This window comes from Neopsephotus bourkii, unplaced genomic scaffold (assembly GCF_033783945.1).
Source record: "Neopsephotus bourkii isolate Nb327-2 ecotype Australia unplaced genomic scaffold, CSIRO-AGI_Nbou_v1 NB_1821, whole genome shotgun sequence".
Lineage (NCBI taxonomy): Eukaryota > Metazoa > Chordata > Aves > Psittaciformes > Psittacidae > Neopsephotus > Neopsephotus bourkii.
In genome coordinates, this window is record NW_026902294.1 from 249,627 (window position 1) to 265,442 (window position 15,816).

The following is a 15,816-nucleotide window of genomic DNA, read 5'->3' on the forward strand; positions in this document are numbered from 1 at the left end:
CTCAGGGTCCTGTACTGTGTTTTAACCTGCCTTTGGTGTGAGGCACCTGGCAGGGCGATGGGTTTGCAGGGAAGATCAGGTCTTGCCCCATCAATGGCCCCAGGGGTGGGGGCAGAAATGACTGTGTTCAAGTGATTCTTCTTTTCACCATGGGAAGAGGTGTTCTTGTCCCCCTGAGACTCCTCAACATCAGGTTAAAAGCCTGTCATGAGCTGAAGGATGATTCAGCTTCCTCAGCCCAGGTGGTGTGGATGCTGGGAGAGCAGGAGCCCTCCTGGCTGGCACAACACTGTGATAACCTGCACACACCCCACCCCTCTGCATTCCCCTTGGATAAAACTGCACAGGTTAGCTTTCAGGAATGAGCTGGAGAATGTGGGCTGGAGGGCTCTGACACTGCCTAAATCTGTGGGGAAAAGGCTCGTGTGTGTCTCTGGTTGTGGGTGAAAATGTGACCTTTTATCAGGCATGACATGATAAAAATCTTACTTCACACAGGGAAGGGTGAACAGGAGCATTGCTTCTCTCTGAGACAAAAGCAGCAGGAGAATGCAGCCCAGTAACACCTCTTTTTTTAATGGCATTTTTCTATCCCCTCAAGCTTTAGCTAACTGCTCTCTTTTCCATTGGAAAAGGAGACAAATCTAGGTTTTCAGACCAGATCTGGAAACAGAGGCAGGATTAAGCACAGCTGTTCCAGGTCAGAGATGCTGAGGAGGGGAGACATCTCGTGCTGATAGAGCAAGGTTATCCTGACAGCCAGAGGTATGTGCCTCAGTGTCAAGAGCCTGCCTGAGGGGTCAGATGAGTTCATCACTGCCACTCGACAGAGTGGTCCAGAGAACTGGGAAGCCACCAGCAATTTCACATGATGTCACCTCTTCCTGCACTAAGTAGGTCATGGTGACACCCTGCCTGAAAGTCCTCTGCACCAGTGCTTCTGCTACTGCAGTGGTGTGAGCAGCACCATCCCCAGTAAACTTATAAACCCCTCAGCAAGGGGAATTCATGCAAAATGAGCTTCTAGAGGGGTTACCCAGGGTGCACGGTGCAGCAATCAGAGCAGGCAGTGAACGAACCCATCTCTTGTTGCTCTGCATCAGCCCTGGTTGGCTGGCAGAAATGAAGCATCAGATGGGATGATGAATATCCAGGTTGCTATAGTGACCAAGAGCTGTAGTGCTGGAAGCAGTGGGTCTCCATCACCTCCTCCATCCCCGCTGCATGCATGCACGAGCTGGCACACACTGCTCCAAGGGAGGTGGGTGCATTGTGCCCCTGCAGTGCGGTGCCCAGTGGATGTCCCCAGGATGTCAGAGCCCTCCTGTTCAATCCCTGGCTCCAGCTTTCATGAGGTCAGCAGCACTGTGCGCACAGTATAATGGAGTTGAGCTGTTTGTGTATCACGGGCTGCAGGGCAGGAGCACAGCCAGGGCAGCTGGGGATAACGACAGCCAGGTCCTGGGCACGGCCACCCCTTGGAGGCATTGTCCAACCAAAGCTGTTGGAGCTGCGGGTGAGGTTCAATGGCACAGCCCAGCTTCCCAGCCCTTCTGCCTGGGGAGAGCCCTGGTGCCGTTTTCCTCATGGCTGCCAGCCCCTGGATCCACTCATTTCCCATAGCTCCAGCAGCATCACAGCCACCAGTGCAGGCAGAAGCCAGGCTTGTGGCTTCACCTTAGTAAGTTGCCCTCCCACTTCTCCAAGCTGGCTTCCTGGCAGAGGTCGATTCCAAAGAATAATAGGGAAAAATACAAGAGGAGAAGAACCCCCAAAGTGTGCACACTTTTGGTTTCTTTATAATAATTTAGGGGATCTCTCTGAAGTTCCATGGCAGCTTCCCCTGTTTTGTGGCTTCAGACCTCTGCCAGACTCTAAAAATATTAAACAGCGCAGTGGAAAAAGCAGAGCTGCTTATCCATCAGGATGATGCTGGGTTATGTCTGTATCAAAGGGAGATGATAGAGCGACAGCAGCACTTTGCTGTGCCATTGTTTTCTAACATAACGCACCCATCAGCTGGTTCAGCCACTGTCTGATGCTGGAAAATTTTTGCCTCGTGTAAATTGGAGTGGTAAAGAGTTGAGTAATCCCGGATTTATTGTCCTCCGGCTTGGCTCCCAGTGCCTCACATTCTTGCAGGAGCTGAATAAATACATCCCAGGTGACTGAAAGGTGCTGGTTCCCTTTGAAGTAGGTTTTCTTTTTTATTTTCTCCTTCCTTAAACTTCAGGAATTTTAGTAGCATCTACTAAGCAGGCCGAGAGCATCCAGCTGAAGATGTCCCTGCCCATTGCAGGGAGGGGTTGGACTAGATAAGCTTTGAAGGTCCCTTCTAACCCAAACTATTCTATGATTCCTTGATTCTGTGATCTTCTCAGTAGGAACATTGGGCTGTGTACGGCCCAGCAGCCAGGGTCCTGTGAATTCAGTCCAGTGACTGGGAGATGCTGAGGGCCAAAAAGAAAATACAAAGGAAGGACTTTTGCTGCTCAGCCTGAGCAGGAATCAGGGTCTGAGATGTTCTGTATGGGAGGCAAGTCCACTCTCATCTTCCTAAGTGGTCTTATTTTATTTATGTGCTGGTACATTTCTAATGCAGGATTCTTGGCATAACCCTGTGAATGAGCTGATGTTCTGCTTTTACTGCGTCTCCAGCCAAGGACTTTGAATCATATTTTTGGCATAGTGTTTTTTATAAAATATGGAATACTCCAGTGTCTTGTGGCCAAAACTGCTCCCAGTAAAGCAGAATCCAGATGAGAGCTGGCTCTCAAAAGCTTTGCCAGGACTCAATAGCTGAGAAAATACAACTGATTGGAGATGTCAGGGGCTCTGGTTTATGTGCTGGTACTGCACCCCGGGAAAGCTGTTGAGAACTGGGTTGGTTGCAGTGAGTGAAGGCAAGTGGCATGTGTCACTGGATGTGTGTAACCGTCATCCTCATAAACTAAATCATAGAATCATCAATTCTGTTTATCCAAAAATAAGCAAGATGCAAAGTGAGCCGCAAAGCACACAGGAACTGCGTGTGGGCAGGACAGACCATGGTGGTGAGGATGTTACGCAGCCATAGAAAACATTTCTTAGCCCAGTGAGACTACTTGTTTCATACTTTGGCTCCCGAGCTTGTTTTGCTCTATACAGAAGCAGAAGTGCTGGGTTAGCCCTGCAGGGTTCTTCTTCTCGGGTTATTGCTGAAACCGCATGGGTGTTTGAGAGGATGGAAGTGATGTGGGCACCTTTCTTCTGCCACTGTGCAACCTCAGCAGCAGGTACCACAAATACCCACGTCTGGTATTTGATGCCACGTCTCTTGTGCCTGGCTCTCCCCATCCTTTTCCTTTCCTCCATAACACTGTTGCATATCACCAGTTTGTAAATCATAGAATAATAGAATCACAGAATGGTTGCCCCAGAGCTGGATCAAGACTGCAGGGAGGTCTCCCCAGAGCACAGCAGACAGGGACAATCCCCTCCCTCCATGTGCTGGCCATGCTCCTTTTGATGCAACCCAGCATGTTACTTACACGTTTTGCATAAGCCTGCTTTTTAGCTGCTTGGGTATTTTATTGAAATCTGGCTCCTATCCCAAGCTCCCGATGAAGGGAAACAGCCCTGGAGAGGGCAGGGGAGGAGCAGCCCCTGCCCCATCACCCTGGGGTTCCTCCTTTGCCCTGAAGCACATGAACCAAACAGTTTTGCTGGAAGAGACAGGAATATTTTACAGCTCGCTGGCGTTCCGGAAAGCGCTCTCTGGCTGCTGAGGATGGATCACAAATGCCTCAGTTACTAAACAGAAGAATAAGGAAGCGCTGCTCACCGGCGCTGCTCTGGGACCATCTGACCCTGCTTTCAAGTTGGAATATATGCATTTTAAGAGTGAGAGAGCCAAACGTTTAATGGGCTGGCTTTACACCTCAGCGAGAGGGGAAGGGATGTGTTGGTTCTACCACAGGCATGTCCTGAAAAAAACACATCAGTGTTGTGGCAGCTCTGTCACAAGAAAGTGGCTTTTATGTGAAGAAAAGGAGCCGACTCGTTGCACTGGCCAGACGCGGCAGACCAGGGTATTAATAGCTGACTTTGCTCTTGCCTTGCTATATGCCATTGGACATGTGTAATGGTTTGCACTGGGAATATACAGATATTAACAAATCTTGTTTCTCATTACAAGGGCAAAAATAGAGCTGCTGACGCAAGTCGCAAGCACGATGTTGTAATTCGTGGCACTGTGTGGTTCCCAAACCAAAGGCAAGCGGCTCTGTGGTTTGTGCTGGTAAATAGATGTCAGTGTGAGCTGCAGAGAGAAATGGCACATGGGCAAGTCTGAGCCAGAGAAGATTGAAAGCCACTTCTTAAGTGGAGTGGTTGAGTTTTCGGTGGAACGATGCAGGATTGCAATTTGTAGCCTGGTCCTTCTCTTGCAGATTAAGAAATTGCTTTTGAAAAGCCACTTCTCCCAGTTGCTGAGGTGATTTGCCTGAACATAGACCACAAGGTACAAAACTGTGTTAGAAATAAGCTGCAAATATTTCCTGGGTTTGAGGGCTGAAAAAAATTCACAGTCTGAAGTGTCACTTGACTGCAGATCATGAAATCACACAGTGAGAAAGGACCTGCCAGTGCCATGTTTAACTGACCTTTCCTGGCATTAACATGCCTGGAGGACTTGTTCTGACCTTCCACTATGAAAATTTGCCTTTTGATCCTGGCTTGAGATCTCCTTCCTTCGTCTGCCTTCTTTGTAGTGTCTCTTTTCCATAGCTTTGATCCATCTTAATGTCTAATCTCTGGCAAGGCCACCTGATACTGAAGAGCTCTACAACGCCAACAATGCTATGTCTCTAAAAAGCAAGTAACAGTTTGGGAAAACATCCTGTTTGTCTCTTGCTTCTGCTCAGAGAGGGTTTCACAAGGCAGATTCTGAAAACCCGTTGTGGTTTAGGATGTTGTCGTGTTCCTTTGGTGCACGTCTAAGTAATGCAGCACATGCTGAATAAGGCACACGCTACCTGCCATGTGTGCTAATCTCCTGCTCACCCAGCTGCTCCACAGTTATGAGCAGGGAGGAATGATCTGCACCGAAAAGGGATCCTGATTAATCTCCTCACCCCGGGCTTCTCAGTGCTTGTAACCAAACCCATGGGATGAAGAGTGCTGCCAGCTGCAGCTCCAGGGCAGCACTAAAAAGGGACCACTAGAAGGAGGGGGATTTCCTTTGGTGGGACTAATACACTCCAGTAGCTAGTGTAAAGAGGCAAAGAGGACGTTAAATTACTTTCTTGGATACACAGGATGGTAAATCATCGCTTTTAACCTCCTGTAGCTACATGTGCCACAGTGTTTTAATAAGAGCTGATGGGAAAAAGTGTTTTCTCTCTCTGACAGCGGAGCAGAGAAGGATCAAGTGCATCAAGTAGTCACAGGGGTGATGCTGTCGGAATCAGCTGCATCTTACTTAGGGAAATTTACGCTCCAAGGGTGTAAATCTCTTCTGGAAGTGGGACCCGGTGCTTTGAAGCTGTTCACACTTCAGATGTTACTGCCCCCCCGACATGCAGCCAGAGCACTGAGAAGGTGAGGTGGAGCAGCAGCAGCCGTGGCTCTGAGTGCTTGCAGCAGGACATCCCTCTCCCTGGAATGAACCATCCACCAGGATTACTGACATGTGATACCTTTCATGTCACGGCTCCCCAGGGACAGCACTGGCCCCAGCTCCCCACAGCAGGGGATGCTTCTCTGCACAGCCCGGCAGTACTTTACTCCTCATTTGGAGCAAAGGTGACACAAAATGCACACGAGGTTTTCAGTGAAGGTTTTGCATATGTTGAGAAACCAGATATTCCCATTTTTGCCTCCATTTAAGCTAGTGTGAGGTTAATTTTCACAGTGAGAACTCTTCACTTTTTCCTTTGAGCCCAAATATCCCCAGTATCATTGTTCTGCAAGTAGCAGAAAACCACAAGTGGTCAGGCAAGATATATCTCCCCCATCCCTCTCTTGCCAAGCACACAGCCTGCACAGCCAGTGTGCTTGAAACACTCATGCAGAAGACACTTATCATCTCCAAAAATGACACTGTTGTAACTCAGATATGTAAATGTTAATCACCCCTGTTATATCCAATGGCTGTTTAGCTCCTGTTCATTTTTGTTCACCCCTGTGCCACTCAGCACTGAGCGCCACAGCATGGGGTGGCCCTCAGCAGTGGGTTGCCTGGCAGCTATTATAACCTGCCTGGAGATTCTGTGTGACTGTTGGTCTCTTTGCTGTTGTTAGGAAGCTGAGCCTTGAGAGCTGCCTTTTCTTAGGCCTCTCTAGGTTCTCTCTGGCTTCTTACGCATTTTCTTCATGCAGAACATAGCTGCTGATTTGGGGGTTTCTTTTTTCAGCCTCCCTTCATCTCTGAGGCACTTTACTATTATTTTTCCATCACTGAACCCCCCGAGAGGCTGCAGCCGGTATCCAGATGAGACATAAGGTGCTATAATTTTCTCTGTATTCTCCATCCTGCTCCTAATGCTTCCAAACATCTTGTTTGCAGCTGCATGCTTTCTTGAAGTCTTAACCAAGTAGTCCACAGCAATGCCTGCCTTTCCAGAAAGAATCCTGGAATAGGTTGTCCAGGGAGGTTGTGAATGCTCCATCCCTGGCAGTGTTCAAGGCTAGGTTGGACGAGGCCTTGGGTAATATGGTTTAGAGCGGGGTGTCCCTGCCCATGGCAGGGGGGTTGGAACTGGATGATCTTAAGGTCCTTTCCAACCCTAACTGTTCTATGATTCTATGATCTAAACTCTAGACAGATTTGATCATTTAGGAAAATCCCCTCTGGGATACATCCCATTCTGAGCCCTCCTTTCACACCGCCTGGCAGGCTGCCTCATTTAAATCCCTCTGGTTTGTTGTCATGAAAATCAGGCACTTCCTGTACTCAGCTTTGCTTCTACCCAAATTTTGCTTCCTGAAAACAACTGATTCCCTGCTCCCTGGCTTCGTTAGCTGCATCCATAGGCAGGCAGTACCTCATTTAAAGACCCTGGAAAATCTGAATAAGCTCCATCCCTGCGAGTGATGGGGCTGCATCTCCAGAGCAGGCTGGGCTTCGGTTGGGTACTGCTGTGCCTAGGCACCACATGTTCCTGGCTCCCCGCAGCCTGCTGTGCTTCCTGGTGGAGCTCACAGCTACAGATGAGGAATATCTCATCGACAAGTGTATTTTCGTGCCTATGACAGCTCCTTGCAAAGCATTCCAGGTCACCAGTGGTGGCTCTTAAGCATCTCATATGTTTTAACATTCATTTAGCAACGCATTTATGTAGCTTTCTACTGATCTTTCTCCACTCTTCCTTATTTTGCTTCCCACCACTTACTGGCGACATAGATGCTTTTGTATTATCAACAGCGCTGACGGCTGTCTGTGGCCATTTATGCGCTACTTGGCTTGTGTTTTCCCTGAGGTCCTAGATTAAATGCTCAGTCAAAACTGTAATATTTCATGGGCCAGTAGTCAGCTTCCACTTGGAGTCATCTCTTCTCTGCTGGTTTCCCTTTTGCCAGCGTTTACCCGGGTATCTCCTCAGCTCGAGCCACATCTAACGATGCTCTCGCTCCAGGATGTGGTTCTCGCACACAGGCACTGTTCACACAATGCTCATGGTGCTTTGCACACACAGGTGCTCACACGTGGAGCCATCACCTCCACTATTTGCCATTAACTCCTCTAGACACACTAGATGAGCAATACGAGCTGGTAAAGGCAGTTTCATGCTATGATGGCTTGGAGCAGATGAAGGAAGAGAAGTCACCTCATCCTGCAGAGTTCACTGAGCCACGAAATCTGAAAGAGCACAGAGCAGCCCCAGCCCACAGGAGCAGCTGAGCCCAGTGGCTGTGCCTGTACTGCTGGGATGGAAGGAGATGGGTTTTCTTGTTTCCACCAAAAAAACCCCAATTGTTTAAAGTTGTATAAAAAAACTGTGTTTTCAGCAAACACCAACACCTTGGTGTTCATTATACACAGAAATTATCATGTGGTTTATTATATGCAGAAATTATCCTGTGGTTCCCTGGCAGGACTGGAGCAGTGCTGGGGTAGATCCTGACTTCTCACGAAAGCTCTCTTTTCCCTTCACATTTCACTCCTGGATGCTGGGCGTTGGTGTTTCTTCCCTGGCAGAGCCTCCCTGTAGCAGTGAGATTTGGAATGTCTCTTGGTCTGTTTTACTGGCTGACGTTGGCAGCTGTTTTCTCCCTTTCAGTCGATAAATAAACCATCTCACTCTAGGGCAGCCAGCAGCTGTCACCTCCCCTTTTTGCTGCTGCACCATCAGGTGTGATGCTGATGTGATTGGTGGACTGGAAACCAAGCTACCCTTTCCTCCAACCTCTTCCTGGCTGGAGACTGACCAAGCAGAGGAGCAGCACCCAGGAGGCTCATGGTCCCAGCAGTTCAGGCTACTCACGGGGCTGGTGGCAGGGCTGAGTGTTGCATTGCCTCACAGGGAAGACCAAGGGTGGGATTTGTAATCCCCATGTGGATGTGCAAATCCCTGCACGGATTGCTCTTTGGATGCCATTCAAGGGCTTCTCCCCCAGCAAAAGGTTTTGAGGCTGAAACCTCTTTTCATATGAAGTAAAGCAACCCATGACCTGGAGTGAATGAGAACTGTTGTGTTGAGACCTGGAAAACAGTGGGGGAAGTGAAGCCCTTAATGAATGAAAATGTTACAGGGGGCGAAGATCAGAGCATCTTCTCCAGAGGCCACCATCCCAGGGCAGCGTTAGCTTGAGGCTCCTCTCTCAGCAGGAGCTGGGAAAGATTCAGCTTCTTGCTGAAGGTCCCACAGCCACAGGGCTCAAAATGCATCAAGGACCTTCTGCTTCCCACACCAGCCTGTGGTCAAAATCCAGGTTAATGATGTTCCACTCTCTTGGCTTGGGCTGCTTATCACTGAGCAAAAGGGTCAACAGAGTCTGACTATTAACTACTGATCCTCCACCTTCTTACCTGTTGTTTGGTGAGGGCTGTGGGAGAGGAGGAGCCAAGCCATTGGCACATCCTTGTTATAGACACTTGATGCTAAACCTGCTCTCCAAGCATAGGTTGTCAGGAGCCTCAGAGAAGCTCCTCCACGTATGCAGCTCGTTCTTGCTAAGACAAGGTAAAAATAGCAAACTAAGCAGGGATTGGAGCCTCAACTCACAGAGGCAAGAGTAAATAAGCCTTAAATACCTGAGACAACGCGAGGGCTTTGTGTGCTATGCCCTGCCAGCACCCTTCCAGCCAACCATTCATTTTTATGGAAGCAATGAACATCTTCTTAATTACTTTGAAGTTGCATAAATCTGTGGCTTATGGAAGGCAGCACGTCTTGAACACTGTTAATGAAATAGAAACTAAACCTGAGCTGCACGAGGGGCTTGTGCTTCAGCAGTGAAAATACCACTCATTATTCTACTAAGGAATGCTGGAAATCCAGGAACTGGCAGTGCAGGTGAGGAGGGATTTTGCAAAGGGAATAATTTGTACTACTGAAGCTGGGTTAAAGGGTTAAAAACATGGGGAATGGCTCCTGGTGACACAGTTTTGTCCCAGTGCTGCTGTTCAATGCTGCTCTGACCCCACGAGGCTTCTGTCTGGAGGGGAATTAAAACCCAAACTAACCCTTCCTGTGATTCTTTCAGCTGTTTCATGATGTGTTTCTATTCTCTCAGCTCAGATCAAGGGATGACATTGTCATTATTGTCACTAGAGAGGTAGGAGTGACTGCTCACTAGGTCATTCCACTGTGGGTGGCCGAGCTGGCAGCAGACTCTGGGCCTTTTGCAACCCGGCCTTTACTCTTCCCAGGAAGTGATATTCCCCATCAGCCCCATCCCGATGGCAAAGGCCCTGGGGGCTCGTTTCCCTGCCTGGGAGTCTTCCCCCTGCTCAACCAAGCCCAAAAGCTGGGCTTAGAGCTGAGCCTTGGCTAAAGACAGCGCTCTCAACTTGCTGCAGGATGCATCCCTGACACAAAACCCCCCTCCCTGCCTTGCTCTGGGCACATCCCCTCCCTTCTGGGATCGGGGCACATCCCCTCCATCCCTCCCTGACTTCGGTCTCCTCTTGCGTTGCAGTGAGAAGCGCGCTCTGCAAGTCAGCGTCACCAACCCGGTGCAGTGCAGCCTGCACGGGCGGAAATGCACCGTCTCTGTGGAAACCAAGATCAACCAATCCCAACCGGATTTCACCAAGCATCGTTCCGGCTTCATCCTCTGCGTGCCAGGGAATTAGCATCCGCCTCCGCCTGGCGCAGCGAGCCGGGAGCAGGGGACACAGGCTGGGGCTTCCAGCGCCCTTCCCTGGCCTTGGGCTTTTCAAGGGGACTCACGTAGAGATGCTCAGCTGTGGCTTGAGCTCTAAAGCTGCAAACCCAAAGTCAGGAGAGGGTTTTATTACCACATGCAACAAAGGCTTAAAATAGCCAGTGACCTGTTATCCATCTTGTAAAACAGGGCAGAATGTCAGGAAAGTGCTTCTGAATTACTCCAAAAAAAAGCATTTATAGGTACTTACACCCTTTCCCACACTGATTTCCTTCCAATATTCCCTTCTGTGTTCTCTTTTGTGTGTCCTGTTTTGCAATATTATGCAGCTTTCACTGCAGGAACCAAAGATAAACCGGCTCAGGGAGTCTGGTTCTGTGAGACCAAATCCCAGTGGAACCGGAGCCAGGTTTTAAAGGAGGGCTGGCTTCCCATGCCAAGGAGATGCTCCACACTCTTCCAGCCCTGCCACACGCATGGAGTTGGGATAGTACATGGAGACGCACTGCTTGGCTTGCTGCTTTCCTGCCTGGAGTTCACTAACCCTTGGCTCAAGGTGCACCAGCAGAAAGGAGAGTGGGATTCACAGTGCAGAGGTTTGATTTATTTTAATACTGCATTATTTTGCCTTAATTGCCCTCTCCAGGGACCTAAAATCCAGTGAATTCCCATTAGGAACAAAGTGGCCTTGCTGAATTTGGGATGCTCCACGTGGCTTCGTGTTAGTCCCAGCGCTGAGGTTCAAGGAGGGCTGAAAGTACCCACTGCAGGTGGGTTAGTCTGGGAACACGTGGAGCTCGGGGGGCTGAAGCCGCAGCTCCCTTCCTTTGCACTACTGAACACTAACTCCGGCACATCCGTCCGCACCAGGCGAGGGGCAGCAGCACAACCCCAGCTACAGATACCCAGGCTGGACCCTTCCAAGTGTTTCCCTGGGTGTTCCCAGCTTAGGGGTTGATGCTGGGGAGTCCGTGCATCACCTTGGCTTGTCTGGTGGCATCACATTTCCCTGCCTCATGGTGCCCGCGTCTGCCTGGCTCAGATAACCCTGAGCCTGGTGTTTGTGTGTGTTCTGACGGGCTTTTGATTCCCACCACGTCTCAGGCTGCTGCTGCTCTGGGGCTTTGGAGCAGAGGTGGCCTTGTGCCATTGAGGGGCTGTTGGGATTGGACAGAGTCCTGGCACTGCTGGTCAGGTCAGGATTTCCAGCCCATTGGACACAGGGGGTCTGCGTTGTGACCCAGCAGGCAAACAGGGAGCTGCAAAGAGGCTGAAAGAGGCTTTTCACCCAAAGACCTGTTAATGACGGCTTCCCAAAGCCATGCCATGGACATGGGGTGCAGGGACAGGTCGCTGCAGCATTTGTACCACAGCACAACCACCCAGACCCAAGGTTAAGGGGTACCTCGAGCGCAGAGATGCTCCAGCTCTGGATTTATGTGGGACAAGCTTAAAGCCTCCCAGTGCTCTTCACCAGGGAGGCCCCACGCTGGAGCCCTGTGGTTGACAGGATCCCTGGCCTTAGACCAGGCCCCCAACAGTATCCCAGCACCGCATCCCAGGCACCAGTACCCAGCTCTGGGATGGCTCCTGCTCCAGAGGGCTCTGCGCACTGGGTCTGCCCAAAGCCCTTGAGAAATGCTGCAAACACAGCTCACCCCCCACCAGCGGGGCCATCGGGAACCTGGAGCTGACAACAAACCCATGCGGCAGCCTCAGACCTCGCTGTGCACACAAGCACGAAGCACCATCGAGGTCCCTCCACCTCCTCGTGTAACCCCATCAGCCCTTCAGGAGCAGCAATGCCAACACTGAAGCCACAGGTGACCCCAGCTCCAGTTTGGCCACTCCAGCTCCCATCTGGCCACCACAGCTCCTGTTTGCATCCCCCTGGAGAAGCATCTGAAGGAAAACCCTCACCATTGCTGTGCCTTTCTATTTGCACTTCTTGCTTTTTACATCTACCAGTCCCCGTGTCCCCCCCCAGCAACTCTAACCCGAGGCAAGGAAGGGGCAGGAGTTTTAATCAGCACTTTTAGTTGCTAAAGAAATGGTTGCATCGAATCATGATGGATAGCAAGAAATCGCAGGGTTAGGAGATTCCTAAGACTATGAGATGGCAATATTGTATGTGATGAAATGTGTCTTTATAAAATACAGTATCTGTTCCTGCTCTGGTTTTATATATATATAAAAATATATATAAAATATATATAAAATATATATATTCCTGGGGTTTTGCATAAATTAACTATGTCTAAATTGAATTTTGATTTGCAGCCGGGGGTGATCATGCAATGAACCCTTTTTTTTAATTGCTGATGTTTTAATGTGTAAAAGAGAAAACAAAAACAAACAAAAAGCCCAAATCTCATGGACCTGAGGCTCTGTTTACATCATTCACTGTAATAAATAAAGCAGCCCCATGAGCTGCGTCCGGCTCTGGTGCTGCTGCTGTCGCGGCAGCTGGGCTGCACAATGGCAAGTAGAGTTTTGGCGTCCTCATAACCTGACTGTTCCCCTCTGGTGCGCTGGAGGCGCCTCCTCACCTGCACCTCCGGCAGCTCCCAGCCAAGGGGCGACCCCAGCACCAAGAGCACGGTAAAACCCGTGTTAAAACCTGCCTTAAAGCCCGCTTCCATCACCACAAATCCCATTCCTGCTGCCGGCAGCGGCGCGCTGGAGCTGAGCCCTGAAGGAATGACTCGGCCACGACGCGCTGCCGGGTAATGGATGGTCAGTGCATTTTTATTTAATCAGCACAGTACAAAAATAAATAAAAATAAGGGGAGGGGATTAAATTACAGGCACACTGAGCCCCATGACACAGGCGGTCAGGTTATAAACCACACATACGTACAAACGCACTACACACACACATACGAAATGAGACAAATATAAATTAAGTAACAAGAACCCACCAATTTGGTCAACAAAGAGCTACAGAAGAGATTGCACTAAAATAAAAAAACAACCTGGACGTACACATGTATCATTAGCGGGGTCCCACTGTACAGCGATGGAGAGCTTCGAGTGAGGAGTCAGAGATGGCACGGTGCTGCTCCTGCTCGCTTGCCACTGCAGCGCCCCATGGAGCAGAACGGAAACAGACCAGTGCAGATGGAGAAGAAAAGGAAAATCAAACCCAAAAGAAGGAGCTGTCAGTCCCCATCGGGGAGCAGCAGCACGGGGCCGTGCTTTGTGCATGGGGTTGGTTACAGCCATCGCTCAGGAAGGGCTTTTCTTCTGATTATTATTATTATTTTTAATGTAGTTTTTTTTCCTTTTTGTGTTTTTTTTCTTTTTTTTTTTTTTTGAAGACACAAAATGCTCCTGTTCGCATGCGCAAGACCACTGGCAAAGCAACAATGAAAGAATAAAGAAGGGGGGTGTTTTTTCATGTGTCCCCCCCCGCAGGTTAGTAGTTTGTTGGGTTTTTTTGTTGTGAAAGTACCTCGGGTAGCAGCATGTGGCTCTCTCCTTGCACACTCAAGTAGATCCTTAGCACAATACTCATGATCAGTGCACGATGGGGACGAGACGGTTCACATTGAGCTCACGGAACAGTTGCGGTGATTCCCCCCGGCCCTGCTCGGGAATTTCGAGTCTCTTCAAAGAAAATAAATAGGGGGAGGGGGGGCCGGGCTCGCCGCTGTCCCGTTCCCGGGAGTCCCGCTCGGCCCCGTCAGCCTCCGGCGGAGCCTTTAGAGCAATTTCTTTATTTATTATTATTATTATTTTTGTTTTCCTTTTTTCTCCTTTTTTTCCCTCGTTTCCCCCTCCCGGGTCTTTGTCTTGGGGATGCGGCCGCCGGAGCCCCGCTCCGCTCCGCCAGCCCCGGGGGGAAAGTGGGGGTGTCGGTGGGGGGTTCCCCCCTCAATCAGCGGGATGGAGAAGGGGACGCCACTTGGCGGGGGCTGCGGAGTCTCCCGCTCCCCCCAACCCAGGGTCGGGCCCATAAAGCGGCGGCAGTTCCCGCCCCCCCCCTCCATCCCGCCGGGACAAGCCCCGGGGAGCGGGGCCGGGGCCCGGGCGGGCGCTCACCGGTCGAGGCCGATGAGGAGCCGGCCCTTCTCCTCGGAGCCGCTCTCCTTCTTGAGGTCGGCGAAGACCTGGGTGAAGAAGTGCGGGTCGGCGTTGACCTGCAGCATCTTGGGGCTCATGAGGTCGATGATGGAGAGGCAGCGGTCCCAGAAGGCCTCCTTACAGCTCTCCACCAGGAAGGGCTTCAGCGGGTAGGAGATCTCGTTGCCCATGTAGGAGTAGGACAGGTACAGGCAGGTGAGCAGCACCGCCTGCAGTTCGTGGTCGCTGCCCACCTCGGCAGAGATGACATCCCGGCAGAGCATGTAGAGGAAGACCACGTTGGCCGGCGTGATGAAGCCCTGGTCCTGCCATCCCTGCAGCAGCAGCGAGCGGTCCACGGAGCGCAGCCAGAGCACGGGGTCGGTGGGCGAGAGATGCTTCAGCCGGTAGCAGCGGCGGCAGAGGAACTCCCCGAGGCAGCGCAGCAGCTCGCTGGTGGACGCCTGCACCACGACCCGGCGCGGGGTGGCGGCGGCGGCGGCGGGCGCGGTTGGCGGAGCCTTTTGCGCCGAGGCGAGGGCGGCGGCGGCGGCGGCGGGGGGCGGCGGGGGGGCGAAGGTGGCGAGGTTGGCGCAGGAGAGCGACTTCTTCAGGTTCTCGTTGTTGAGGTGGGTCACGTTGCTCTGGTAGCCGCCGTTGGGCTGCACCTTCTTGGAGCTCTTCTTCTTGGCGGAGACGGCGGCGATGCGCTTCCACGGCAGCACCGAGATCAGCGAATGCCGCTTCAGGCCCTTCTCCTTCGCGTTCTTGCTGTTCTGCACCGCCGTGTAGTGCCCCACCGTGGCCGCCCCCTCCTCGAACAGCGGGGCTTTCCGGTAGCTCGGCGACAGCGACAGCACCGTGCCCATGGCGCCGGCCGCCCGGCGGGCCCCGCCGCCCGCCCCGGCCCCGGCCCCGGCCCCGGCCCCGTCGCGGCCTCGCGCGCGCTGCCCGCTCCGCCGCCGCCGCTCAGCTCCTCGCCCCGCCCCGCCGCGCGCGCTCCCGCCGGCGCAGTGCGCGCCCCCGCCGTCCCGCCCCGCGCCGCCACGTGCGCCCGCCGCGCCGGCGGGAAAGGGGCGGGCAGGTCCCGTCCACACGCCCCGCAGGCCACGCCCCTCCCTGCTCGCCGCACTGAACGGCTGCAGTCACACACCCAGGCCACGCCCCCTATTGCCCAGACCACGCCCCAAGCGCATCCCTAAATGGCAACGGCCCCACCCACGAAACTCAGGCCACGCCCCCCCCGGCGTCCCCGCTGTCCCGGTGCCGGGTCCCAGCCGGGAGGAGCCCTCCCGGTGCCGCCCGTGCGGACCCGGCCCGGGGGAAACGATGAAAAAACAACGAAGAATTCAGATAAAACCGGAAATAAAACCTGAAACCCCCGCGCGGCACCGCCCGTGCCCGCCCCAGCCCGGGCCGGGGCCCAGCGCCCGCACCGCC

General features: G+C 52.1%; 2 protein-coding genes across 5 annotated transcripts in view; one reads left to right on the top strand and one right to left on the bottom strand.

Moving 5' to 3' along the window:
• The window catches only part of MYO1D (myosin ID), a 110,083-nt gene extending 98,135 nt beyond the window's left edge, over positions 1 to 11,948 (top strand). For all 3 annotated transcript variants that reach the window (XM_061343195.1, XM_061343197.1, XM_061343196.1), the window contains one exon: positions 10,123 to 11,948. In XM_061343195.1, the coding sequence (XP_061199179.1) occupies positions 10,123 to 10,279 (157 nt within the window). In that variant the 3' untranslated portion in view covers positions 10,280 to 11,948. The remainder of the gene's footprint in view (positions 1 to 10,122) is intronic.
• Positions 11,949 to 13,031: 1,083 nt separating this feature from the next.
• CDK5R1 (cyclin dependent kinase 5 regulatory subunit 1) lies at positions 13,032 to 15,305 on the bottom strand. 2 transcript variants are annotated; one of them, XR_009723896.1, is made up of 3 exons: positions 14,356 to 15,305; positions 13,766 to 13,920; positions 13,032 to 13,665 (listed from the first exon to the last, which is right to left on the bottom strand). XR_009723896.1 is itself a non-coding variant. In XM_061343208.1 (2 exons), the coding sequence occupies exons 1-2, from the start codon at positions 15,243 to 15,245 to the stop codon at positions 13,857 to 13,859; spliced, it is 954 nt and encodes a 317-aa protein (XP_061199192.1). In that variant the 5' UTR covers positions 15,246 to 15,305; the 3' UTR covers positions 13,032 to 13,856. The 2 variants fall into 2 exon arrangements, 1 of the variants encoding a protein (XP_061199192.1); XM_061343208.1 differs by having other exon boundaries at positions 13,032 to 13,920.
• Positions 15,306 to 15,816: the final 511 nt, after the last annotated feature.